This window comes from Molothrus aeneus, unplaced genomic scaffold (genome assembly GCF_037042795.1).
Source record: "Molothrus aeneus isolate 106 unplaced genomic scaffold, BPBGC_Maene_1.0 scaffold_36, whole genome shotgun sequence".
NCBI lineage: Eukaryota > Metazoa > Chordata > Aves > Passeriformes > Icteridae > Molothrus > Molothrus aeneus.
The window spans coordinates 2,103,470-2,131,392 of NW_027099027.1; the positions used below are offsets into that span (position 1 = coordinate 2,103,470).

The 27,923-nt window shown below is 50.4% G+C and overlaps 1 protein-coding gene and 2 pseudogenes across 1 annotated transcript in view; 1 reads left to right on the plus strand and 2 right to left on the minus strand.

Annotated features, from left to right (window-relative positions):
* The window catches only part of LOC136570728 (uncharacterized), a 2,607,743-nt pseudogene that overhangs the window by 2,081,703 nt on the left and 498,117 nt on the right, over positions 1-27,923 (minus strand).
* Positions 1-27,923, plus strand: part of LOC136570729 (uncharacterized) — a 2,347,277-nt gene that overhangs the window by 1,969,458 nt on the left and 349,896 nt on the right. Inside the window, 2 exon segments of the mRNA XM_066571173.1 lie at positions 589-1,391; positions 15,399-15,419. Of these exon segments, the coding sequence (XP_066427270.1) occupies positions 589-1,391; positions 15,399-15,419 (824 nt within the window).
* Positions 15,489-21,300, minus strand: LOC136570736 (class I histocompatibility antigen, F10 alpha chain-like; annotated as a pseudogene).

A 27,923-nucleotide genomic window follows, 5' to 3' on the forward strand; every position in this document is an offset into this window, starting at 1 on the left:
CTGTGCCTGGCAGCTCCAAGCAGGGCCCTGCACCCAGGCCCTTTGCAATAAACCACAAGTTCCACGACCTGGCTGCAGAGATCTCTCGTCTCCGTCCATCCCGACCGTGCTACACCCGACGCTCCTACAAACGCGCTCATCCCTTGTTTTCCCCAAACCAGGATTTCCCATTGCCAACGCTGAGAGGCTGCGAGGAAGAGGAAGATGCTCCGGGACACTGAGGCGGGTAAGGAGGAAGTCAGTGCCCCTTTCCCCTCTGTGCTGCTCCATCTCCCAGCCCAGCACAGCCCCCGGCTGCACCACAGCCCTGGGGGGATCTTGTTGCCCTTGCCTGTGGCACGGAGGCAAATCCCATGCTGTCCTTGTCCTTCCTCGCCCAGAGCAGGAGCTGAGCATGGAGAGCAGGGAGGACAAATGCCCGCGGCAGAACCTGGTGGCAGAGGCCGTTTTGAGCGGCTCCACGGCGCAGGAAGCCAACGGGGAGGAAAAGGCCCGGAGATGCCACACGAGGAGGGGCTGCAAACGCAGATGGCGGGGATGTGAGGGGGAAAGAGCCAGCCTGGGCCGGGAAGGCGGCCGGAGATGGAGCCAGAGCTCGGAGCTGGTGCTCCATGAGCAGCTCCATGATGGGGAGAAGCCCCACACGTGCGTGGAGTGTGGGAAGAGCTTCAGGTGGAACTCCGAGCTGATCAGGCACCAGAGGATCCACACTGGGGAACGGCCCTACGAGTGTGGGGAGTGTGGGGAGAGCTTCAGGTGGAGCTCCAACCTGATCCTGCACCAGAGGACCCACACTGGGGAGAAGCCCTACGAGTGTGGGGAATGTAGGAAGAGCTTCAGCCGGAGCTCCCACCTGATCAGCCACCAGAGGACCCACACAGGGGAGAGGCCCTATGAGTGTTCCAAGTGTGGGAAGAGGTTTCAGACCAGCTCCCATCTTCTCCTGCACTATCAGAGTCACACAGAGGAGAGGCCCTTCCAATGCCCCGACTGTGGGAAGGGATTCAAGCACAACTCCACCCTCGTCACCCACCGGCGCATCCACACAGGGGAGAGGCCCTACGAGTGTGATAAATGCAGGAAGAGGTTTCTGACCAGCTCCAGTCTCCTCCGGCACTATCGGATTCACACAGAGGAGAGGCCCTTCCAATGCCCAGACTGCGGGAAGGGATTCAAGTACAACTCTGACCTCGTCACCCACCGGCGCATCCACAGTGGGGAGAGGCCCTACGAGTGTCCCCAGTGTGGGAAGAGCTTCTCCTGCAGCTCTAACTTGACCCGACACCAACGGAGGCACCGGTAAGGGAAGCCCTGCGAGTGCCCCGAGTGCGGGAAGAGCTTCGTGCGCTGCTGCAGCTCCATCCCCCACTGGAGGAGGCACTTTGGGCACAGCCCTGGTCACTCACATTCCCTGTCATCCATGCTGGGAACACACCTGGCTACTTCTACTTTTAATTTCACGTTAATTTTTTTCTCTTCTCCATGTGTTTCCACTCCAGAAGCCAAGAGGGATGGATCTGTCCCCTCAAAACCACTCAAATCCCAGTGAAAACAGCTCAATCTTACCCCTAAATGGCACAAACCCACCTCAAAAGAACTCACTGCCGTACCAAACTCACTTGATTCCTCAGCCACCTAAGTAAGATGGGGCTGGGAGGAGATTGGGAGAAGTGGGATCTCAATTAGAGTGGTGGGATGGGGATTGTGTGCGGCTGGGTGTGTGGGATGTATTTGATAGCCAATAAAACTCTCAGACTTACTGGTTTCTTTCTCGTTCATGTTCAGTCCATTGCAGTTCTGTTTGCAGGGCGCCGCCTCCCAGAGTGTCCCCTCACAGTTGCCGCCCTTGGCCTGAGCCCGCCCCTTTCCCCTCACGGTTCCGCCCTTTCCCCGCCCCCTTTCCCTTCATGGTTCCCGCCCTTTCCCCGCCCCCTTTCCCCTCACGGTTCGGCCTTCAGGAATGGGGGAGGATGAGGAGGGAGGGAGGAAGAGGCCGAGCAACTGCAGGAAGCAGCTGGAGAAGGGGAGAGGGAATCCTGCAGTCGCTGCAGCCCCGGGAGCATCGCCCCCCATTTTGCAGGTGCCCGGGCAGGGGGAGCGCGGCCCAAATATCCCGGGGGGTGCCTGAGTTTGGGGTTTTATGGGGGGATGTTTGCAGCTGGCAGGGCTCCAAAGCTGAGCCGCAGATGGCCCTCGGGGGGATCCTGGGAGGTGTTTTTGGGGGGTCCCAGGGCTGGCAGTGGCTGCTCCCAGTATGAGCCCAGTTGGTCCCCCCGTGTGCTTCCAGTTTCCTCAGCAGTCCCAGTATGATCCTGGTCACTTCCCCTCACTCCCTGCAGAATCCCAGTTGCTTCATATATGTGCCAAGTCATTTCCAGTATGATCCAAATATGAGCCCAGTGTGCTCCCAGTCCCTGCCAGTATGAACCAGTTGTGCTCCACATGGTTCCAATTGTTTTCTTTCATCCTCACTTTTGTTCCAGTCACTCCCAGTATTTCCCAGTGTAGCCCAGTTCCCTCCACCCTCTTTCCAGTTCCTTCCAGTATGATCCCATTTGCTCCCAAGCACTCCCAGTCAGCCTCAGTGTAGTGGCACTCACTGCCAGAATGATCCCAGTCAGCTCCAGCATGATCCCAGTTCATCCCAGTATAAGCCCAGCAGTTTCCAATCACCCCCAGCATGTACCCCGTCACTCCCAGTTCCTCCCAGTTGCTCCTAGCATGATCCCAGTTACTCACAGCTGCTCCCAGTCACCCTCAGCATAATCCCAGTCACTCCCAGTATATCCCATTTGCCCATAACATGGTCGCAATTGCCCCCCCCCGCAGGCTCCTGCTCACTCCCAGTATGATCCCAGTCCCCATCAGTGTGATCACCATCTGCCATGGCATGGCAGTATGATCCTAGTATGATGATCACTACAAATTCAGTACAATCCCCATCACTCCCAGTATGATCCCAGATTTGGGGGTTTTTTCCCAGAATTTCAGGATTTTTCCCAAAATTCCAGGATTTCTCCCCAGATTTCTCTCTGACCATGTGTGGTCAATGGATTTGTAGAGAGTTCTCAAGGCCTGACAGAAGGCCCACACTGTATGCATCCATGTGCAAACTTTGAGACAAGAAATGCTGACTTAGAAATGCCATGGAATAGGACAGATATTGATGAGAGAGAAATGGATAAAAGTTTTAAAAAATGGCCTTGCAAGTAAGACTAGATACTTTGGAGAAATGGAACTATGAAAGATGCAGTGTAGTGGGACCCACGAGGGTAGTTTCAGATGATTGGCTGTAAGGCATCTACAGCATGGCGTGGCAAAAGCTGATGGGCCAAGAGACGCCTAAAGTGTATTGTAATTAGGAAACAGTTGGCTTCTGATTGTGATGGTGTGAATTATAACATCTGTATTGTCTCAGCCTTCTCATGAGACTGAAAATGGAATAAAAGTTTTTAAAATGCCTCTCAGTTGCCCTATCTCTGGGTCAGGAAAAGAGCATTGTCCAGCACAAGAGATCCAGAGATCCATGATTGCCTGGAAACTATTGAGGCCACCTACTCCAGCCATTGGATTTGAAGGACACCCCCTCGATAATGCCGAGACCTGGCTCAGCGATGGGAGCAGTTAATGTCATCAGTGGAAAAAGACATGCTTGGCATGCTGTCACCACTTGCAGAGAGGTAATAGAGTCTGGACCACTATCAACAAACACCTCTGCCCAAAAGGCTGAAATAAGTGCTTTAGAACGGGCAAAAGGAAGAGAAATCAACATTTATACAGACTTAAGGTACGCATTTGGGGTTGTGCATGCCCACTGAGTGACTTGGAAAGAAAGAGGACTGTTGAATTCACAAGGGGAAAGTATTAAACATGCAAAGAGACAATAAGACTGTTGGAAGCAGTTCAGCTGCCTGAGAAGGCAGCCATCATGCATATCAAGGCCCACTAGAAAGTGAGCTCTGAATTGGAAGAAGGGAATGAGCTGGTGGAAAGAGAGTTGAAAGAAGCAGCTAAAGGTGAGATACTGTCACGATCCACTCATACAGATGGAGGTTGTGATGGTTCGTTAGCTGATCTCAGAGTGCAAAAGCAACACAGAAGGGGATTGCAGTATCAATCAAACAAATGCACCTATTTTTGAATGACCACAGCAAATGTCTTAAAGGAATTAGGAAAAAGGAAAAGAATAGAGAAAGAGAGAGGGGGAGACAGAGTGGGTGTAGCTACCAAACGTAGAGATGAAGGCCTCGTGGTCCAGTCGCTGGAGTTCGCCCAGTCATATTGGGAAGATCTGAAAAGCCCTGGTTAACTCAGAGGCCTGTCATAGCCCTTTGCATGAGGGGGGAGCAGGTAGCAGAGAATAAGTCTGTTGAAATTGCTGAGGGGGAACAGATACAATGAAGAATAAGGGTATTGAAGCCATCAAGGGGGGAACAGGTGCAGATAGTCCATGTTCTCAGCAGTGAGCAGGACCCATTGCTTTTCTTGGTCCAGCGAACACACCTGAGGCAATACTTGGCTCACTCCAGTCAGGCCAGCACCCCCTGTATCAGAATTACGGGGTCTCAGTCTCAGTCCTTGGGAGGGGGCTTCAGTCTCTGTTTGTCATAGTGGTAGTGAAGCAGATGAAGGACTTTCCATGGCGGGGGGGACCACCAAAGTTGCCCCAGCAAGTTCATCTGGCCAAGAGGTGGGAAGATTCCTGGGCTATTGTCACGAAGCAGGTGCAAGCATATGGAGCACGTGGCCCCTTGGCAGGCCCTGCCAGAAGCAAGGTACCATAGCAGCAAATACATCTGCAAACAATCACTTGGCAGGCCAGAACTCTGCTCAGGGGCCTCAGGATTTTGGTGTGCATCCACCTCAGGCAGGCCAGAATTCCAATCAGGGTCCTCAGGGTCCTGATATCTGTCCTTGGAATGGTCATGAGGCAAATGAGGGGAACTCCAGACCATCTCTCACACTAGTCCATAAGATCCCAGTCCATATTTGATCCCAGTCTCTGTGGTCCTAAAAAAAACTAACATACAATCTAACACACCTTAGTAAAACAATTCATATTACAAATATACTAAACACAAAACCAAACACCACAATAATTTCTCATACATTTTAACCAAACAATTAAACTTTAATAACATCCTTAAGTACCTAAATCAATTAAAATTATTTTTAAAAAATTTAATTGCGGGTAGGTGGTTTTATTTGGATATTAGTTTTTGGGTTGTTTGGGTTAGATGATTTTAAAAATGGGATTTTTATAGGAATTGAATCAGCTGAGAAGGTGGCACTCTGCAAACAGAACTGACAGAAAATAAACAGGACAGAAATCAGTAACTCTGAAAGTTTTATTTGCTATCAAATACATCCCACCCTGCCAGCCCCACACAATCCCCATCCCACCACTCCAAATTGGGATCCCATTTCTACCAATTGCCTTCCAACCCCACCCCACCCTGGCAGCTGTGGAATCCATAAGCACACATACTTTTGCTTAAAGCAATGCTTGCTTATTTCAAGCCCAATCCCTGATTGTAAGCCTTAAAACACAAAGCACAGAGCTCCATTATTAAGCTTAGAACTTTCCTAATGTCTCGCTAGATAAACTTTCCTGCAGGTTAGGGAGTTATTCTAGACAAGTGTTAATACACAGACCATTGTTCTATTTGTCCTTACTTTTCTACTTCTTACATAATTTTTCTGCTGACCAATCTCATGGCTACTGCTTAGCTCTTATCACAGTTCTGCAGTCCCTGAGGCCTGCCTTTTGCAGCTTTCCCAAATCCTCTGATTTTATGGATTCCCACAATACCCCCTCTCAATTTACTTAAAAAGAAACTTTTGTAATTGGGTTGTTTATTAACTACTTTGTGTTTCGTATTTTTACTCTACTATATTTGCTTATTTCTTATTTAAAGTGTTTTTTTGCTTGCATTAAGCATTGCTGTATTACAACACAGCAATTGCTGTATTACAACACAGCAATTTTAATGCTGTGGAAGTTTAGTTAGTTTAAAGGGCATAAGTTATGTTTGATAACAATTTTAAGTTATTTTTTTAAAAAAATTGTCGATTTTAAGGCTTTAATTTAAAACTTTCTTCTATGTTTATACTTTCGTCTACTATTTTTGTGGTATTTTGAGAATTTTTTGTGAATTTATTTTTTACTTCTCTTTTTTGTATGATAAAAACTTTTTTGATCGTTTTGTTTATTATTTGTTGTACACACTGAAGTATGTAAGGTATTACTACTAATGTAACTACTAAAACACTTAACATATATACACTTATCTTACAAAGTTTCTTTAGCTAAGGTGTAAAGCTCTGTTTTTGGAACAAATTATTTAATTAGGATTCACTATTTTTTTAAATTTGAGCTTTTGTAAGCTTTTGCAGATGGATTCAGAATGATCAGATAGGTTTATACAACAATCTTTCAAAATTTTCACAATTATGTTTATGTGCTAGTAAAAGAACATTGCTGTTCTATTCTGAGGGGTAGCATGTTTAACACTATTAACATTTGTTAACATATCACTGATTGCTGTGGATGTGGCATTAGTTTGTTTACTTAGCTAACATCTAACTTGATTTAATTGTTTCAATGTCATTGCTGAAGCCACTTGGGGTAAAAACAAACTTGCTGAAATTTTTTTGGTAGCAATTTAAGGCATGAAATTACTCTTTCAGTTTTCATCATAATGGTGAACAGATTTTGTTGTTTTATGTTTCTTTTTAATGACTGCTTTAGCAGTAGGTGTTATTACAGTGAGCATTCCAATGCTACATGGGTTACTTTTAAGGCGTGATGGAATGCTTTGCTAAGCTCTATCTTTACCAATGAACCAATATTCCTTTGGCAATTGTTGTGGATATTAGTTAGTTTTGGAAAGTACATTTCATCTGTTTGAATAATTACACCAAACACTTAAATTTCTGCATGCAAAATGATGGGGAATAACATTGTACTTCAGAGGATTACTTTTTTGCTAATCATTAGCTGTAAACATAAGGCAAAAATCTATTGTTAAAGAATTAAGGATTTTTAATTTGGGGGGTTTAGATATTGCTTTGGGAAGTTTTTTGGCTTAAATGTTTTAATTCAATATGGGATTGCTCTCATTGTTAATTTTACTAGGCTTACTATTAGATTGATTTTTGATCAAAGGCAAATTTTTTACTGGCACGCTGACTAGACAGGTTGAGAAAGCCTTTTTTGGTTTTGAATTAGACAAACATTTGGTATTTGAGTCAGCTGCCTTGGCTAAGGTCACATAAACATTTGGTTTTGGTTGTTTCACAGGCAAATTTGCACTATAAGAAGCAATTAAAACTAATTAACACCAGCATATCATTTGATTTTGCCTTATCTTTTTCATGAGCTAATTTTTGGCAAAAAATCTTCTCATAGATATTAATTTAAAAACTTTGCTTTTGAATTTAAAATAAAATTTTATCTTTGAAAGTCTAATAGAGGGGATTTATAACTTAACAAAACAAAAACTAGGCTTTTGCCAAAAATCAGTTCTATGAAACTAACAATTGACACACTTATAAATAACATAAAATTAGAGTTTGTAGGTTTTACTGATGAATAAGGAATGCCAGGTGTGACTCGTGATTTTTTTGTTTAGCTTATGTCTGTGTATTTGCTTTTATGGTTTTGGACTCGTTGACACGTTCTGGGGTGCGGTACAGTTTGGCGTTTTTGGCTGGGATTCACTTAATTTTTGCACTTGTAGAGACAGAAGCATACTTTTTAAGTGATTAATTGGAAAGGACTTTCAATTTGTCCAGTCTCAGGGTTTCTAATTAAAACAGGGGGATTTTCTTTCAGTTTTGCTTGTGTGTTATTTGAAAAATGCTTAAAAATTGGTGGATCGGGTTTTGCAACAGAGTTGTTTAAAAAATTAAAAACATACAAAGCTTTGTTCAACCTTATTTGTGGTGTGACTTCTACTTCTCTCTTCTGTTGATCAAGAATGTGTTTTAATATTTGATGTGTCTTTTTAATAATTTTTTGACTTGTGGGAGAGTGAGGAATACTAAGGATGCGACGAACACTTCATGTTTTTAAAAATTTGGTTAATTTTTGAGATATATATGCAGGACTATTATCACTTTTACTTCTTGGGGCACACCCAATGAAGCAAAAGCTTGCAAAAAATGGTGACAGGCATGATTGTTTGTTTCATCTGTGTGAAGAGAAGCAAAAACTGCACCAGAGAACGCGTCCACTGAAACATGAATATTTTTAAATTTACCAAAGGAAGGGTCCGTTTGCCATAACTGCAGGCTTTGCAAACCTCGTGGGTTGACTGCTCCTGTAGAAACAGCAGGCTGCACAAGCTGACAGTCAGGGCAAGTACTCATGACAGCCTTAGCTTGACTTTTGGAAATTTGAAACATTCGCTGAGGTGCTTGCGGGTTTTGGTGAAAAAAGGCATGGGTCAGTTTTGCTTGTTCAAAAATGTTTGGCAAAGTGTTTGAAATGACCATTGTCAGTTTGTCCGCTCTCGCGTTTCCTTCCACTAAAAATCCAGGAAGCGAAGAATGAGCCCTGATGTGAGAAACAAAATGTGGATTAGTTCTATATTGCAAAGTTGTATAAAGGCATGAGAGCCAACGGTATAAAGTGTCATGACTAACATCCTTTAAAATTGACCCTTCTAATCTTTTAACTACAATAGCAACATAAGCAGAATCTGTGATTAAATTAAGAGGCTGTGGAAAGAGCTGAAAAGCCCGAACCACAGCAGCAAGCTCAACAACCTGAGCAGACCATTCTACTATTTGAATGTCTGACTCCCAAGCTTTAGTTTTTTGGTTCAACCAAGTTACGACTGATTTGTGACTTTTGCCAGAGCCATCAGTGAAGAGAATTGTTGCATTTAAGGGTTCTTCACTTAACTTAGGTTTCTCCCTAAAACTCAATTTGGCTTGCAATAATTTGTGAGCTGGGTAATGAACAGAACAAACACCTGGGAAGTCCAACAATGCATACTGCAAATCATCAGAATTTTGCATTGCCCAATTGAAATAATCTTTTTTCAATGGTAAATAGATAACTGCAAATTCTTGACCTGCTAAAGTTAGCAATCTGGTTCTGGCCTTAATTACAATTTCGGCTATCATCTCTAAAACTGTGAAAATAGTCTTTGGAAACATGTAGGGAAGAAAAATCCATTCTATTATCAACAAAGGATCTGTCTCAGAAGGGTCCCACTGGAAAATGAGACCACAAAGTTGCATTTTTTCTCCTAAAATTGCAAAAAAGAAAGGCTTTTCTGGAATATAGTGATGAGCTTGTTGTCTTTGGAGAGCTTCCATGACCTTGTCAAGGGCTGCACAAGCTTCAGGTGTTAAGGTTCTTGGAGAAGTGATGTCACAGCTTCCTCTCAGTAAATTGAAAAGTGGACCCAGTTCGTCGTTGGTGATTCCCAAAACAGGTCTGACCCAATTGATTTCTCCCAAAAGTTGTTGTAAGTCTTGCAGATTGTTGACACTGGTCCGGAGCTGTATCTTCTGCGGCGTTATTGTTTTCTCAGTCATCTTCCATCCCAGATACTTCCAGGGTGGAACTTCTTGGATTTTTGTTGCAGAAATTTCAAGTCCAGCATTTTGGATTTCAGCGACAACACTAGCACAGGTTCGCTCCATCTCTGCCTGCGTTGGAGCTGCGATGAGCAAATCATCCATATAGTTCAGAATCATGGATCTTGGAAACTTCTGTCAAACTGGAGACAAAGCTTGGACAACAAAATGCTGACAAATTACAGGCGAATTTTTCATTCCTTGAGGCAATGATTTCCAGTGATATCTCTGCACGGGTTCTCTTTGATTGATGACAGGAACGGAAAAGGCAAATCTTGGAGCATCATCAGGATGAAGTGGAATGTGGAAAAAACAGTCCTTTAAATCAGTGACAACGAGAGGCCAGTGTTTTGGGATCATTGATAAAGAAGGGAGTCCAGGTTGAAGAGGTCCCATGTCTTCAATCACTTCATTGATCTTCCTCAGGTCAGGAAGCAACCTCCAGGAGTCCGATGTCTTCTTGTGGATGACGAATACTGGTGAGTTCCAAGGACTATTTGTGGGGGTGATGTGACCTTGCTGTAATTGTTCCTTTACCAATTTTTTAAGGATATTTAGTTTTTTCTCTGTTAAAGGCCATTGATCAATCCATACAGGATGATCAGTTTTCCAGGTCAGCTTTAAAGTGGCCGGTTTTGACGTGGTTTCCGTCACAGTCCCACCTCCAGTTTTGCTCCCCATTGGGACAGGACGTCTCTCCCCCAGCCGGTGAGAGGCTCCTGAACAACAAAAGGATGCACTGTTGCTGTCTTTCCTTCAGGACCTGTAATGTTAATCATGGATGCACTTTGCAAACACACAGTAGCACCTCCAATCCCTGTGAGGGAACCTGAAGGAGCCACCAAATCCCAGTCATTGGGCCAGAACATATGGGAAATTACAGTGACATCTGCACCAGGATCTGGCATGCCTGTAACATAAATTGTTTTACCACAGTGAGTCAGGCTACAAGTCAGTTGTGGTCGATCACAGTCCAAACATTGCACCCAAAAGACCTCTGGACCTGAGGTACCAGATGACACAGACACAACTGAATTCTTTGGAAAGTTGTTTTGCTTGGGTGTACTCATGGGTAACAGAAATGCAATAGCAATAGGTGTTTTTGGTGGAATTATCATAGGAACATCAAGTGCAAGAGCTAAAATCATCAGTAGCTCTTCATTACAATTTACTGAAACAACAGAAGGAAGGATTGAGAGTCCAAGAATTTTGTTGTTGGCTTTGCCTAGAATCAAAAAATCTTGTCTTTGTTGAAAAAGATTGACAATTCCAGTAGGAATGTTCACACAACACAAATTATTTAATAGATGAATCAGTTTTGAGGAGGCCAGTTCGAACCTTGCCCTTGAGGGTATTGAGCTGGAACCATTTGAGGATTGGTTGATTGAGGGATAAATGACTGAGGTACCAACCCCACCTGACTGGTACCTGGTTGCCAGGGGCTACCACTGCTTGTGTCTGAGCGCGGTGGTTCGCGCTGTTTTTTAAATTTAACGACAAGGGTCTGCCATCGATGCCAAACGAGAGTGACAGTACTTAGCAAGATGCTTCCCTTTTCGACATCGAGGGCAAATAGAAAGTTGTTTTGGTTGGATTGTTTTCACACGACAATCCTTTTTAATGTGACCTGGTTTACCACATGCAAAGCAACAAGTCTTTTCATCAGAGTCCAACTGCACAGTGCTAACAGAGTTTTCCCAAACTTTTTCTTGTTTTTCTAGGAGCTTTTCAAATTTATCCATTCATTGTGTCAGATGGTCTTCCAATGTTTTTCCTAAAGCATTGACCTGTATATTAGCAAGATGTTGTGGAGCAGTGAGCCTACTGCAAGCTGTTAGCATCTGTGTAACAGTTGGAGGCTGATCAGGAAAAGGTAAAATAATTTTTCTACATTCCTCATTAGCATTTACAAAAGCAAGGTTTTGTACAATATAGTAGCGAGCTTGTTCATCTGGACGTTGTTTTTTGACTGCTTGGGTTAATCTATCTAAAAAAGAACCATAGGATTCTGTTTCACCTTGCCTAAAAGTAGTAAAAGCATTCACATGTGTACCAGCTGGCTCAACTGAAAACAAAGCTTTTCTAGCAGCATCTTTAATATCTGTTAATACAGGCCGAGGCAATTCTGCTGCTTGATTTTCCAGTCTATGGTAAGGTGGATCACCTGCTAATTGGGTAACATCTAGATCCTCATAAGCAGTATTTGCATATCTTTCAATCAATTTATTAAGGAGTTTTTCCCATTGTAATTCCCATAAAATATATTGTGAATTGGTTAAAATCAGGGAAGCCACATTTCGACAGTCAGCAGGGACTAAGTCATAACAATTAAAAATACTTTTCAACACATTATTAAAATAAGGAGAACCCACTTTCTTTCAAAGCCTGACACAGTTCTTTTATATCATGGTGAGAAAGACTTTCATATCGTGGATTTGCATCATTACGACCGTATCTTACAGGTAATGCAAGGAGTTGTATCTTTGAATCCAAATCTTTTTCTAAATTTTGATTAATATTAGAACAATTAGGTAATCTCAAGGGAGGTTCAACCTCTGATTTAGATTGCTTTTTAATTTTTCCTCTCATCATTGCAGTCTTTGGTACAGAAAAGGTAAAATTGTCACTGACAGCAGCTGTTCCGGGAGCTCTGCCAAGCTCCAAGTTCTCGGCAGGGATTTTGCCATAGCAACAAACTTTCCCGGGAGCTCTGCCAGCATGGGCTGGGGAGAGAACTCTGAATTCTTGGCCGCAGCATCGCTTAAGGACCACGCCGCCTCCGGAGCCCTGCCAGGAAGGGCAGGGGAGGAGTCGCGTACCCTGGACTGTGGAAAAAAGCCAGAATTTGACTCCTGCTCTCGGAATGCGCGCGAATTTGTATCTGTGATAATTTCCAATGCACTGTTACAGGTTCTGCACTGCAGCTCTGCCTGCGGGAACCAGCTGGAAAATTGCCAGCTCCAAGCCGCGACCTCGACGTGCTGTTTTCCCCCCCAGCAGCAAATGAGACGGGCTTCAAGGCTTCTGTTTGTGTTTCCACAGAAACTCCTCTGAGCCCTCCTGCCTCCATCCCAGGCATCTGTCTGGGCAGAGCCATCCTGGTTCCGCTCGGCTCCTGGCTGCTGCCCGCTGCCTCTGTCCTCCCCCTGCCCTGTCCTCTGCAGGCAGAGCCAAATCCACAGCTCCCCCACCGCCTATATCTGAGGGCTGGCGTACCATAGAAAACCCTGGGAGAGACTTGTTGGAGGAATTTACACAAAAAGAATTTTCAGAATTGCAAAGCAATCTGCCCGCCTGAACCAAATCCGAGGGGGTATTTTCCCGAGAAGGGGAAGCAGTGGCAGGAGTGACCCCCACAGCCCCCGGCCAGGCAGAGCAGACCCACAGCTCCCCTCGGCCGTCCCTGCTTGCACAATTTCAGAACAAGTAGCTCTTGTATCACAAAGCCTCTTCAAATTCTCGTCTCTCGGGTCTGTGCGACCTCCACCCTGCCCTGAACATAACTCACAAACTCCCACATTCCTGGAATGCCATGAAAATCCCGAACACTTTTCTGGGCATTGCGGGGGTGGCTGCTTTCGTGGAGGAATGGGAGGACGGCTGTTCTCAGCAGCAGGGACGCAGAGAATCCCGGAAGAAACAGAGGGCACGACCGAAGCTGAAAGCTGATCTGACTTCCAGGAATCAGAGTGCTGTCTACACTGCTTGGAGAAATCTCGGACGTGCCAGAAGGGAAGGAACTTCGAACAGAACTCAAAATTTCTCCAAAAGAGGATGATGGCCCAGCATCACTTGGATTTAAAGTCTCAGAACAGGATGTTCTGTTTTGTTGTTCAAAAAGGTCTCTGTTACAATCATTTTGTTTAAAACTCTCCAATAAAGCTCAGGAGACAGGCATTAGTCTGCCTACAGTCTCTTCCTTTTTGAGAGAGAATAGATTATAAATTTTCCAGTTTATCTGGTCCCAAAAATCAAAGGTAAAAGCAGGCTGCAAGTCTATATTTAAAGTATTCGCTTTTACCCAGATTAATAAGTCTTTCAGTTCATGTTTTGAGATATCTGAACGTCCTTTATCCTGTAAAACTTTTTCAAGCTGGTAAAACACATCCCATTCTGTTTTAGATAAATGATTTCCCATATTGTAGCCCAGGCGCCCCTAATAATGCTACTCACAAGGACATCAGATGCAGACGGCGAAGGGGATGGTCTATTCCTCCTTTTTAACAACCTGGGCCTCTGGCGCCCAAACTGTCCATGATCTTCTTTTTTATTCTTCGAGTCTAACATAACTCCTCACAGAGGAAGCACCATTTAACGCCGGCTGGGGGTTATTTACAGACCACAAAAGGGACGGGACTGCTGTGGAACGTGCCTTGAGCTGTTTTATTTTTCAGCATCAGTCACATTACATGATTATGACAATGGGAAGATGCCAGCAGCTCACATCCCAGGCAACAGACCAAGAACTTAATGTTACAACTTACTTTATAAGTTTCTTGACCAATCACACAAAGCAAAATCATATTGACAGTAGTTCTCTCCAATCACCACAAGCACACGTACTTTTGGTTAAAACAATGCTTATTTCGAATACAATACCTGCTTGTAAGCCTTAAAACACAAAGCACAGAGCTCCACTATTAAGCTTTAACCTTCCTAATATCTTGCTAGATAAACTTTCTGGAGCTTAGAGTTATTCTAGACAAGCATTAATACACAGACCATTGTTCTATTTGCCCTTGCTTTTCTACAGTTTAAATACCTTTTCTGCTGACCTATCTCACGGCTACTGCTTAGCTCTACTCACAGTTCTGCTGTCTCTGAGGCCTGCATCTTGCAGCTTTCCCAAGACCTCTAATTTTGCGGATTCCCACATCTGCCACTGAGGTGCTGCTATTGACGTGTCCCTTTACCCAATCAGCTCTCTGATCATGTGGTGTCTACGCATCTCCCCAGCCAATCCCTGCCTCACACACGAGGTGACCACCAACCCACTCTCTGGCCATCAAACCACAGCTGAATCTTCCCAGAATGCCTTTAGGCAAACAGAAGTGAACAGGATTGAACAAAGTTGGAAAAGGTCTTTATTCTGTAAGGCTTTTCTTATTTCCCAGTTATGGTCATCTCACAGTCAACTCATGGTCACAATTGTCTCACAATTGTCTCCCAATTGTCTCACAGCCATGGTTGTGTCATGATCATCTCATGGTCATGGTCATTTCCTGATCACCATCATCTCATGCTCAGGGTCATCTCACTGTAATGGTCATCTCATGATCATGTCATTGTCACTTCATTGTCACCTCATGGCCACGATCACGTCACGGTCACCTCAAGGCCGTGGTTGTGCCATGGCCAACCCATGGTCACCTTTTGGTCCAAATCATCTCATGGCCAGGGTTGTGGTTGTGTCATGGTCATGGTCACAGTCATGGTCATCCCATGTCATGGTCATCTCAGGGCTGTGTCACTCATGGTCATTCTCACGGCCATCTCATGCTCGTGTCATGGCCGTGGTCATGGCCAGGGAGCATCTCCGAGATCCCGAGCCCTGATTTTGGGACACTCAAGGACCACTGGGGACAACAAGGCCTGGCCTGACCTGACCCCCATCGCGCTGCCCCTCCGGGAACCCAACGTGGCCAAACCCTCCTGGGGACACCTTGGACATGGGACATAGGGCAGGAAATGAATCCTGGGGGATGGAGCTGGGTGTGGCTGACAAACCCCTATCTGCTCCTGGTGTCCCCATCCTACTCCTGGTGTCCCCATCCTGCTCCTGGTGTTTCCATCCTGCTCCTGGTGTCCCCATCCCTGCTCCCAGTGTCTCCATCTCTGTCCCAGTGACCCCATTCCCATTCCTGGTTCCCAGAGATGAACTGCCAGACACTGGAGGAGGGAACCCAGATTTATTGCCCAAAGCAGGATAATTTCACATCAGAAGTGAAGGATTGGGCATATTTGTGGTTCTTGCCTTTAAAACATTGGAAAACCGGAAATGGATCCGTTAGCAAGAGCCATGGGGTGGGTGAGAGCAGTGGGATGAGCTCTGCTGGCAGCTCTCAGCTTTCCCAGCAAGAGGGAAGGGGCCGAATCCAGCTCTGTGGATCGCTCAGGCAGTGATTCCTGCCAGGATAAGAGAGGGTCACGGTGTCACCCTGTCCCTGTCCCCATTCCATAGGATGGACCTGGCTGGAGCCCATGGAGAGCAGGAGCTGCTCCAGAATCCCACGTGATCCCACCCCAATCCTGCTGCAACCTTGCTCCATCCATCCCACCCCATTCTGCCCCATCCATCCTGCCCCAACCCTTCTCTGGAACCCCAACCTGATCCTGCTCCATTCCATCCCACCTGATTCTTGTCTGGAATCCAGCCCTGATCCCACTCCATCCCTCCCACACCAATCCTGCTCCATCCATCCCTCCTAATCCCACTCCAGAATCCAGCCCCAATCCCACTCTACAATTCCCCCTGATCCCACTCTGGACCCTGCTCTGATCTGAAACCCCTCCTTGATCTCAGTCCGTCCATCCCGCCCTAATCCCCTTCTGGAATCCCACCCTGATCCTGCTCCATACCTGTGCTCAAGCCATTGGTTCCCATGTCCTTTCCTGCAGAAAGAGAAGATCCATGAGATTCCAGCGTGGATCACACACCAGGATTAACCCCAGGATCTATCCTGGGATCCGCACAGAAGGGATCCAGAGCTGGATACACCATTGGAACTCACCGGCTGCTGGGTTGTATCCATTCCTGTCCCTCCTCCCTGTGGAAACAAAGCGGGATCAGCATCAGTGGCACAGGATTCCCAGAACGGTGCTGGGTGGATCCATGCCCCTTCCTGACCCCCATCCCGTGTGTTACCAGATTGGAGCTTCCAGACAATGAATCCGATGAGGATGAGGATGAGGATGGCAGCGATGACGGACACAGCGACCACCACAGTGAGATTCCCGCCAGATGTCGGTTCTGGGAAACATGGGATAGTGAGGAGGGGCAGAGGAATCCCCATTTAGGAATTCCAAATTCCCAATCCCCACATTCCCAGCCTCACCCCAAGCGAAGATCCCGGGCCCTGGCATTCCGGGATGCTCCACCCTGCACCGGTACTGCTCCCGCTCCTCCGGCAGCGCCTCGATCCTGGCCCAGGTGTGGAAGGTGCCGTCGCTGTTGGGAACGATCCCGCCCCACTCCGTCTCCTGATCCAAGGTTTCACCCCCCTTCATTCAGCTGACTGCGATGGTGTTGGGGTAGAATCCGTCCGCGCCGCAGGACAGGATCAGCATCCCGTGTTCCTCTCTTCCGGACACATGGACATCAGGGGGCTCTGGAATGGGATAATGGTGGAATTAATGCATTGGGTTCTGTGGGAATGGGATTGGGGTGTGCTCTACCCATGGAATTTCCACTGGAATGGCACTGGAGTGAGCTCTGACCATGGAATTCCCGCTGGAATAGGATGGAGATGAGATCTGCCCATGGAATTCCATGGGAATAGGATGGGGGAGAGATCTGCCCATGAAATTCCATGGGAATGGGATGAGAGTGAGATCTACCCATGGAATTCCCACTGGAATGGGACTGGAGTGAAATCTGACCATGGAATTTCATAGGAATGACATAAGGGTGAGATCTACCCATGGAATTCCCACAGGAATTACTGTGTTCCCAAGTCCTCCATTCCCAGATCCCAAACTCCCATAGGAATTCTGCTCCCACCTTTGCGCTCCAGCTCCTCCTGCCCATATCCAACGTATTTCCGGAGCCCTTCCGGGCATTCGTGCTTCAGGTAATTTGTCCGATACTCAGCCACCTCTTCCTGTTCCCAGCACCTCCTGGTGATCTCAGCAGCGCTGTCGGCTGCCACAAATCTCCCGGATTCCGGGTCAAAGGAGATGAAATCCCGCCCGTCGTAGCCATCCAGGTGGGATCCACGGACACTCCCATCGGACAGGAGTTCACAGCCAGAAACTCGCAACCTTGTGTGGAGACCTGGGGGGATTGTACCTACAGAGACCCATGGAATTGTGTTCCAGCCCCACAGAGCCCCATTCCAGCCCCATGGAGCACCAGAGTCTGAGGGAGACCCACAGAGCCTCATCCCAGCCCCTTGGAGCCCCGTGGATCCACATCCCAACCCCATGGATCCACAAACCAACCCCACAGATCCCATCCCAGCCCCATGGATCCACATCCCAACCCCATGGATCCCAACCCAACCCCACAGATCTCATCTCAACCCATAGATCACAAGATATCCCATACCAGCCTAATGAATTCCCATTTCACCCCCTTGGAGCCCTGTGAATCCACATCCGTCACCTATAGATCCCATCCCAGCCCCATGGATCCTCACCCCAGCCCTACAGTTCCCATCCCAGCCCCACAGATCCCCCCACTCACCCCCACTCTGGTTGTACCGCTCCCCCAGTGTCTCCAGGTCCTCGACAAACGCGTGCTGGTGTCCCACAAACTTCTGGGTCTCCCTATCCCAATATCCCGGCTCGACTCCATCCTTTATCCACTGCGTCAGCGGCTCCGTCCTGCCCCGCTCGCTGTCGCAGCGCACGAAGGGGATCCCATCCACGAACCCAATGGCCATGAACTGGGGGATCCCTGGGCTGGGCTCTGACACTGCCACTTTCAGGTAATGCAGGGAGTGGAGAACTGGGGGGACACAGAGATTTGGGGGGGCTGAGGGGATCATGGATCAATGAAAGGGGAACTGGGAGAGCTGGGAAGGGGTTCGGGGATCCTGGAGCCAAGGAAAGGGTGGTGCAGGGTGGGAGAGGTGGGATGGACAGGAAAGGGCATGCAGGGGGTGCTGGTGTCCAGGAAGGGGGCTCAGGGGGTTCCAGGGTCATGGAAGGGGTGAGGGGTGCAGGGACTGGGAAAGTGGGATGGGGGTTCCAGGGGATCCCTGTGCCCAGGAAAGGGGCTCCAGGGGTCCCCAGTGCCAGGGAAAGGGGTCACAGGGTGGGGAGACCTGGGAATAGAAGGCTGGGGGTCCTTGAAGCGGAGGAAAGGGGGAGCCAGGGGCTGAGAAAGGCAGGAATGGGGGTCCAGGGGGTATCAGGCTCAAGGGAAAGGGGGGTCTGGGGACTGGGGAAGGTGGGATGGATGGGAAAGGAGGTGTAGGGGGGGATTGGTGCTGGATAAGGGGGTGCAGGGGGGTCCCAGTGCCCAGAAGTGAAAATTCAGGGGGGTCCCAGGGCCCAGAATCCCCCCTGGGACTCTCATGGACACCCTGAGACTCCCCCGCAGGGCGAGCAGGGGGTGAAGAACTGTGGGGGTGCAGAGATTGGGGGGTCTGCGGCATCCAAGAGGCAGGAAGGGGGACTGGGAGAGCCAGGAAGGGTCCAGGGTTCAGGGAAGGGACTGGGAGAGGCGGGATGGGGGATCCAGGGGGTCCCTGTGCCCACCAAAGGGGGTCCAGGGGTCCCCGGTGCTGAGGGAAGTGCGGTCTGGGAGCTGGGAAAGGCAGGAATGGGGCTCCAGGGAGTCCCTGGGTCACGGAAAGGGAGGTCTGGGGCTGGGAGAGGTGGGCGGATCCCGGGGACGCAGCTTGGGAGACGGGAAAGACCGAGGGAAAGCGGGGGAAGGGGACAGGGAAAGAAGGAATGCCAGGGAGTTCATCTGGATCCCTCTGGATCCCCGCTGCGACCACCCTGGAGCCGTCTGAGAACCACCTGGGACCCCCTTAAGAAAGCGCCGGGAGTGGAGAACTGGGGGCACAGGGAAGTTTGGGAGATCTGGGGGTGCAAAGGTGAAGGAAAAGGGCGGGTGTGGGGTCTGGGGAGGGCGGGAGGGGCGGGGAGGGGTTCAGGGGGTCCCGGAACACGTGAAGGGGGTCCAGGAGGGGGTCCCAGTCCCGGATGAGGGGGTACAGGGGGGTTCCCATGCCCGGGAGAGGAAGTTCAGGGGGTCCCGAATAAAGGAAAGGGGGGTGAGGGCAATGGGGTGTCCAGCGGGTCCCTGTGCCCAGGAAAGGGGGTGCACGGGCCCCCGGTGTTGAGGAAGGTGGTGGGTGGGGGCTGTGGAAGGCAGGAGTGGGGGTCCAGGGGGTGCTGGGGTCAAGGAAAAGCGGGGGCTGGGGTGTCTGAGAGGGGGAGGGCCGGGAAAGGGGGTGCGGGGGGGCATTGGTGCTGCTGAGGGGGTGCAGGAGGGTCCCCGTGCTGGATAAGGGGGTGCGGGGGGGGTCCCTGTGCCTGAGAACGGAGGGTTTGGGAGGGTTCCAGTCTCAGATATGGGGGTGCACGGCAGTCCTGGTGCAGTGGAATGGGGGTTCAGGGGGTCCTGGTGCTGTATAAGGGGATGCAGTGGGGTCCCGGTGCCCAGGAATGGGGGGTTCAGGGGTGCCGGTGCCAGATAATGGCCTGGCTGGGATCTGGTGCTGGGAAAGGGGGTGCAGGGGGTCCCAGGGCCAGATAACGGGATGCACTGGGGTCCCGGTGCCCAGGAATGGGGTTCCGGGGGGTTCCATTCCCAAGTTCCGGGGTTCAAGGGGTCCTGGTGCCTGAAAATTGAGGTTCAGGGGGTCCCGGTGCCGGATAAGGGGATGTAGTGGATCCCGGTGCCCAGAAATTGGGGTTCAGGGCGGTTTCCCTGCCCAGGAATGGGGGCTCAGGGGGTTCCAGGCTGCAGATAAGGGGGTGCAGGGGTTATCGGGGCTGAGGAAGGGGGTACAGGGGGGGCCCCAGTGTCCCGAAATGAACGTTCAAGGGGGGTCTCTTGACCCCCTGGAACCCCAGGGGACCCTCCGGGATCCCCTGGAACCCCTTCCAGGAAGCGCCGGGAATGAAGAACTGGGGGGACACCGAAATTTGGGAGATCTGGGGGTCCAAAAGCCGAGGAAAAGGGCGGGTCTGGGGTCTGGGAAGGACGAGGTGGCCGGGAATGGGCGTGCAGGGCGTCCCAGAGCACTGACGGGGGTGCGGGGGGATCCTAGGCCCGGATTAGGGGGGGCAGGGGGGTCCCAGTGCCCAAAAATTGGGGTTCAGAGGGTTCCCGTGCCGGGGAATGCGGGTTCAGGGGGAGTTTCCTTCCAGGAATTCGGGATTCAAGGGGGTCCCGGTGGCCGGGAATTGCGGTTCCGGGGGCGTCGGTGACCAGAAATGGGGATTCAGGCGGGTCCTGGGGCCACATGAGGGGGTACAGGGCGGTGCCAATGCTGGGCAAGGGGGTACAGGGGGGTCCCTGTGCCCAGAAATGGGCACTCAAGGGGGTCCGCGTACTCAGGAATGGGGGTTCAGGGGGTCCCGGTGCTGAAAAAGGGTGCTGAGGGGGTCACAGGACCGAAAATGGGGGTTCAGGGGAGTCCCGGTACCCGGGAATGGAGGTTTAGGGAGTTCCCGGTGCCCAGGAATGGCGGTTCAGGGGGGTCCCGGTGAACAGAAATGGGGGTTCAGGGGATCTCGGTGCCAGATGAGGGGGTACAGGGGGTTCCCGGTGCTGGGGAAGTGGAGTGAGAGGCGGGGTGACATGACCCAAAATGGGGGTTCAGGAGGGTTCCCCTGCCCGGGAATGGAGGTTTAGAGGGTTCCCCTGCCCGGGAATGGAAGATCAAGGGGGTCCCGGTGCCCGGGAATTGCGGTTCAGGGGGGTCCCGGTTTCGGGGGGTCCCACTCACCTTTGGTCGCGGCCCCCGGGTCCCCCAGGAGCCCCAGGAGCCCCCGGAGCACCCCCAGCCCCAGCGCTGGGGCCATCGCAGCCGTCCCCGATCGCGGCTGCAGAGACGCGAAAGTGAAAGTGCCCGAGGGAGCGCGGGGGGAGGGGGAAAGGGCGAATTCCAGGGAATTCACCTGGATCCCCTCCTGGCACCCCTCTGGATCCCTCGGGGATCCGTCTGGGACCCTCCAGGGCCGCGCCCTGCGGGACCCCCGGGCCGGGCTGTGCTGAACTCCCGGCCCTGCGCTCAAACTCTGCCCGGACCCCGCTGGGCTCGGCCCAAAGCCGGGCAAGCAGCGGGAGCAGCGGAGCCAATTTTTGCTGCGGGTGCGGGTCCCACCCCCGGCGGAGCAGGGCTGGGCGCTGGGACCCGATCCCTGATTCCCAATCTCCTTCTCTCTCTCTCGCTCTCTCTCTGCTGTTCTCTCCCTTTCCTTTGGGGGATCATAAATCCCAGAGCGGCCGCAGAGCCCCGTGCCCAGGCCGGGTTTCCCAGCAAAGGGAGGCTGGGGCTGAGGTGCCCCGGGCTGGCCGGGAATGGGGGCCCGGGGGTCCCTGGGCTCACGGAAATGGGGGATCCAGGGGCTGGGAGAGGAGGATACCCGGGAAAGGGGGTGCAGGGGGTGTTGGTGCAGGATAAGGGGGTGCAGGGGGGGTCCCAGTGCCCGGGAATGGGGTTGGGAGGGGGGGGTGGGCAGCAGCTGCTGGAGAGAGACTGGGACAGACTGGAATGGACTGGGACAGACTGGGAAAAGAACCCACTGGGAGCAGAACTGAGGCAGCAGAGATCATACTGGGATATACTGGGACCACACTGAGGGCTACTGGGAACATGCAGGGGACAATTGAGATTGGACTGGGAGGGACTGGGAATGGTTTGGATCATCCTGGGACTGACTGGAATCATACTGGGAGTGATCAGATCTGTAGTAGGGGTGAAGAAGAGAAACTGGAATAATACAGGGAGCAACTGGGATCATACTGGGAGCAGCTGCCCCATGCTGGGGTCATACTGGGATCATACTGGGACTGATGGGGTGACACTTGGAGTGTCTGGCATAGTACTGGGAGTGTCTGGGAGTAACTGGGATCAAACTGGAGGTGACTGGACTTATACTGGGAGCAACTGGGACCACAGCGGGGGCAAATGGCATCGGGTAAGGTGTGACCGGGCTCATACTGGAAGTGACTGGGGCCACACTGGGCTCTTACTGAGAGGGACTGAGAGTGAAAGGAACCATACAGGGCATGACTGGGAGCCGCTGGGACCGTGTCGGGGGCAACTGGGATCCTACCGGGAGTGATTTGGACCATACTGGGAGCGACCAGGACCCACCGGTGAGGCGGCGGCGGAGCTGGGAGGCGGCCGCAGCGCAGGTGGGAGCCGCGCTGGGTTGTGCGGGGGCTCGGGGCTCGCTGTGGGCCTCGGGGGCGGCAGGGGGCTCAGGCGGGTTCCTTGTGCCGTGTCCGGCCCGTGGTGCCGCTGCCGTGAGGGCGCTGCGGGAGCGGCTGCCCGCGGTCTCCTTGCGGCCGCTGCCTCGGCAGGAGCCGCTGCCGGAGCAGCGCTGGCTCGGCCCGGTTCCTGTGGCTGGGACAGAGGCGGCTGCCCCGTGCCCGCGGCTGTGCGGGGAAATTCACGTGGCCGGAGGTTTCTGTGCCCCGAGGAGACAGAGGAGTCCTGTACAAGTGACTTTATTGCTGAGCAGAGGGAGAGGCCGTGGCGCATTTGCCGTGCGCTCTCTGCCATTGTTGTAGTTCGCAGCCTCCTTTTTATCCTCATTTTCCCGGCTCATCTCCCTCTCCCTTTGCCCACTGCCTGAGGTACTTGGAAGGTTCAGACCTCCCGATCTGCCAACTGCACGTCCTCGTTAATGTGCACCCCCACTTTTGTAGAACAGCCGATATTCACGGCTCTGTCAAGTCTTTTTTGTTCTCGACGTTCAGGAATTTAGCGGGACTTTCTGTGAGCAGCAGTCCATGTTAATTAATAACATTTATTGAAGCTGGTGGTTTCGCCCCTTACTTCCTTATCTACAAGCCCCTGGCCCCTCGCTCAGCTGCTGAATGAGCTGCACTCTCAAGGTGTGGAGCATGGTAAAAAGGTGAGAGTTGCTGTAGCACATCAGAGCAGAAGCAGCATTCGTTTAACCCATGGTCTGCCAGGGAACCACAAAACCATGTCCCATTCCCATCCTTTCCACGTTTGGACTGGTACATGAGCTGCTTTTTTGTTTCCTTTGTTATCTGTTTCACCACTTTTCCTTTGTCATCTATTTGCCAAGACCAGTTTGAGTCATTTGATTTTCCACAAACTCCTCTTTTCTCTGCTAACAGATGATCTGATCCCATCCCATGGGGAAATGTTGTGTTCCTCATTTCAGTGGATTGCTCAGCAGGAAGGTCAGGAGCTGGAGCTGTCTGGTTGGTTATTCCGAGGACAGCTTGTAATCTAATGGTGCCATTGAAATGAGAAATGGGTTCTGTGGCTCCTGATATGAATTGGTTTGGGTTCCCAGGGGCTGGTCCATGGTGTTGTAGGATTTGTTCTGCTGGCCGTTCATCTTCTGCCCATTTTTGGCCGCTCTCTCCAGCCAGGGCTGCATCAATTGACCATTTTTCTCTAATTAAATCATCAAATACTTGGATTCCCAACTGATTTCCTGGAACTTGTGGTAGCAAGAACATCTCAGTGCTCTAATCCACCCTATATAACATAGACAGTGACAGCACACGTTGGAGTGGGCAGAGGGATGATTCCCCCCATTTATTTATAGTGAAGTTTTCCCAACATTCTCCATTTGCTGTTCCCCTTTGCAGCTTCACCCGTTTCTGTTGCAGGGTCAGATATCCTCACCCTGGGCTCTGCCTTGAGCTGTGCAAATTCCATCAGCGCAAGCAGGCAGAGCTCGGGGTGAGGGGCAGGGGGAATCAGCCCAATTCCTGCCCCAGGCAAGAGACCCAGGTACATTGGCCAGGCTTTGCCCAGCAGGGTTCATTTGCATTTCTAAAGCTCCTCTCCTGGCTGACTAGAACCAAAGCTTCTCTTCCAGGGCTGCCATCTGGTGAGTCACATGTGGCCCCCCGAAATCTGCTTTTTTTAAAAAAAGTATTAACTATTTAAGAGTTAAAAGTATCACGGTTAAAGCTCTTCAATTTTACAAAATGCAACATAAAGGCGAACATGGAAAAACCCAGACCAAAAATTGATTCTCACCCTTCTGGCCCAAACCTACCTGACAATATAAAGTAGGATTATTATAAAAAATGTTTCTCATGTTGTAATCTTATCACTGAAACTGTAGGGAAAACAAAAACTCTCCAAGAATCTCTTTAGTGTGAGAGAGTCAAGGCATTGCTTGGTTCTGGCCAGGATGTGCAACAGAAATACTTTCATCCACACATAGCCCGGCTGAGCAGAAAAAATCATTCCATGACATGTCAGTTTTACTCGATTTTTCCTAAACTTTACGTAGGCTGAACCAATCTAAATCCACTGCTTTAATGTTCATTGCTTCCAAGTCGTGTAAGTTTTTAGTATTTGGTTTCCTATTAGACTCGGATTTCTTCCCCTCTGATGTGAATTCCGTCCACACTCCTGGATTTCCTTCTCAGCCTTTTCCAGACCAGGTGTCTCCAGCGGTGCGGGGGCAGTGTCTGGGGCAGCTGTTGGTTGCTGTTTGCTGCGGGGCGTTGATGTTTTGTTGCTGGTCGTTATCTCTGTGGGTGTCTTTTGGGCTATTCCCAGTCTGTTCGGTTGTTAAACTCCTCTCCATTGAGTAGTGGAGATGAGTTTAACATCCGAACAGACTGGGAACCCCTTAAATAAAACCTTTAAAATTTCTTTCCCAAAGGCAAACCTTTGAGTAGAGAAACCTTTCTGAGCAGAGAAATAAGATTTAAAAGAAGCAGAATGGGTGCATTTTGCAGCAATGCAGTCGCAGTCAGCCCAGAGTGTGGGTGTGAGTGAGCCCCAGAGTGGAATTGTGCCGCGGTGCTCCCCAGCAGCTGTGGCAGTGCAGGCCCAGCCAGCGCTGGAGCTGCAGCAGTGGCAGCGAGGCTTGGCCGCAGTGGCTGGAGGTGCCAGAGGAGGGTGGCCGGGATTCCCGAGGTTTGAGCAGAGGATCTGTGGGCAGGCCCAGGGGCTTGGCCCGCTGTGGAGCCCTGGCTGCTGCTGCGTTGCCTTCAGGGCAGGCTCGGGGGCGGCTCCCATGGTCCTGCTGCAGGCGGGAAGTGCAAATCTCCGGGGCTTCAGAGCCCCTGAGGCCAGGCTGAGGGGTCCCCCCGTGCTCAGCTGTGCTGGCGGCTGTTTCTGGCCTCAGGGACACTTGGCGTGGGCCCCTTGGCCACCAGTGGTGCTGCTTTGCACTCCTTAGGCAGGAGCCGATGTCCTGGCTGGGTGTTGGCAACAGCAAAGTCCCAGGGCAGGCTCTGTGCCAGCCCAGCTTCCTGGGGGAGAGATTCCACAGGAGACAGGATTCTGGCTACAGCCTGCCTTACATTTACATCCCTTATTTCCACCCTGCACTAGGTGGAGAATTGCCCAGGTAAGGAATTCCAGACTTGAATTCCAAGGGAGATAATTGAATATCTGCCTTGGGTCTGGCTCTTTTTCTTGCCAAAGCCAATAGCAAAAGCTGTACCCATGGCATCTTGGTTTCTATCTCCGGCTTCCAAAGGTGTTTCTTTATTTCCCTATTCATTCTTTCTACCCAACCCGAGCTCTGGGCTTGCCAGGGGTTATGGAGGTCCCATTGTATTCCTAAAGCTGCCATAACCCCCTGAAGGGTCTTTCCTGTAAAATGAGTTCCCCATCTGAATCTATTGCTTCCACAATCCATTATCTTTGAATTATTTGTTTTAGAAATAGGTTAATAAGTGATCCAGTGATTGCTGAAGCAGTCAGAATTGCTTTTGCCCCCTGTTAGGTGCCATGGTGTCAGCAGAAGATATTGAAGCCTTCCTGCCCAGGGCATTTCAGTGCCAGGCTCTTACAAGCACCCACAGCTCCGTGGGTTGAGCTGAGCATGGGCCGGTGACCTGCGCTTTGTCTGATTCCCCCTCCTTAATAACAGCCTGTCTTGTAGCTCTTTTCCCTTCTGCTGCCCTTGCAGAGCCATCCACAAACACATTGTCTCCCTCAGGCCAGGGAATGTCCCATCAATCTCTCCCAGCCTGGCTCGGGAGCTCTGTCCCTTGAGTGCAGTCCTGGGTTCCTTGCCAGCCCCTCTCCAGGCTGTTCAAACAGGAGGCTGGGTTAAACCCTTGCCCTGTCCTCAGTTCTGAATCCTCCTGTGCCACTGAACAAGTTTCATACTGTAATAACCGAGCCCTGCTCATCCATTTAGAGGCTCTTTTGGTTGTCAAAGCTTTAACTTGATGCCAGACTTGAACTCTAGGAGATCCTCCTGTTGTCATCAGTTTTCAGCCTCTGCTCCCACGGAAGCTGTGGCTGCACAATTCTGCAGACAATGAGGCTGCTCTCTGGCCACTGGGTTAAACATTTTAGCACAAGAATTCCTTTGGCAAGACCCTGTTTAACGTCCACCTATAATTCAAATTCTTTTTCCCTGTCTGGAAGGCCCAGGCCACTCGCCTCAGTTAATCTTAATTTTAACACTTGAAAATTCTGTGTTTCCTCCTTGTGTCCATCCATCCAGTTTGTTGACTGGCAAGATAGGAGTGTTGTAGGGAGACACCCTTGGCTCCAAAAGCCCTGCCTTTAACAGGGACTCAGTACCAGGCTGTGAGCCCTTCCTTCCCTCTCTTGGAACAGGGTATTGCTTGTTCTGGTTGCTTTAATTTGTAGAGGCTCCATATCTAATTTTCTGTATTTCCCTGGGGCTGCCCACACTTCTGGGTTCACTTCAGCATAGGCCTTGTCAGACTTTTGACACAGAGGTACAACAGAACTAGCCTCTGTTTCCCTTTTTACAGTATTAAAATCCAGCTCTCAAACTCCTTCCTAGTTAATTACAATCACAGGAGGAAGAAAAAGAAATTCATTTATTTCAAACCTATCCCCCACAGCTTCTAATAGTGGTTGAACAAATCATACCTGCTCATCTTTCCCACTCATTCCCTTAAAAATTAAAATATTCCTTTATCATTTTCCCCTTTAGGTCTAAGATTCAGAGCAGATTGAGAGGCCCCTGTGTCCATCAGAAAATGCCTCCTCTCAATGCAGACCCACCTGAATGTTCTCAAGGGCTCCAGTGTGGAGGGTCCCTGGTGTGATGGGAGCTGTGACAGCCCTGCCAATCCATGTCCATCACGGGGTGGACTTGCTGGTCCTGAGGGTGCTGCTGTCTCTGCTTGCAGTGTCCTTGTGCCCTGCAGCTGGAGCCCTGATTCCTTGCCAGGGGCTGTTTGGGTGGGCTGTGCCCTGCCGAGGAGGGCAATGCCTCTGCCGGGTGCTTGTGGCCGAGCCCGTGCCCTGGGTGCCGGGGCCCCCTTGGGCCCTGGGGCTGATCCCTCAGGGGCTGTAGGAGCTCTGCCCTGGCCTTTGCCTTCAGCTTGGCCTTTTGCTGCTCCCTTCTTGCACTCACCTGCTGGGCCTTTGTGCCCAAGTGCTGCAGGGCCTTCTTCTGCCCCTCCTGCAGCCCCCCTCAGTGCCTGTGGGTGCTTGTCTTGCTTTACAAGACAGGTGTCTGCTTGGGAAGGC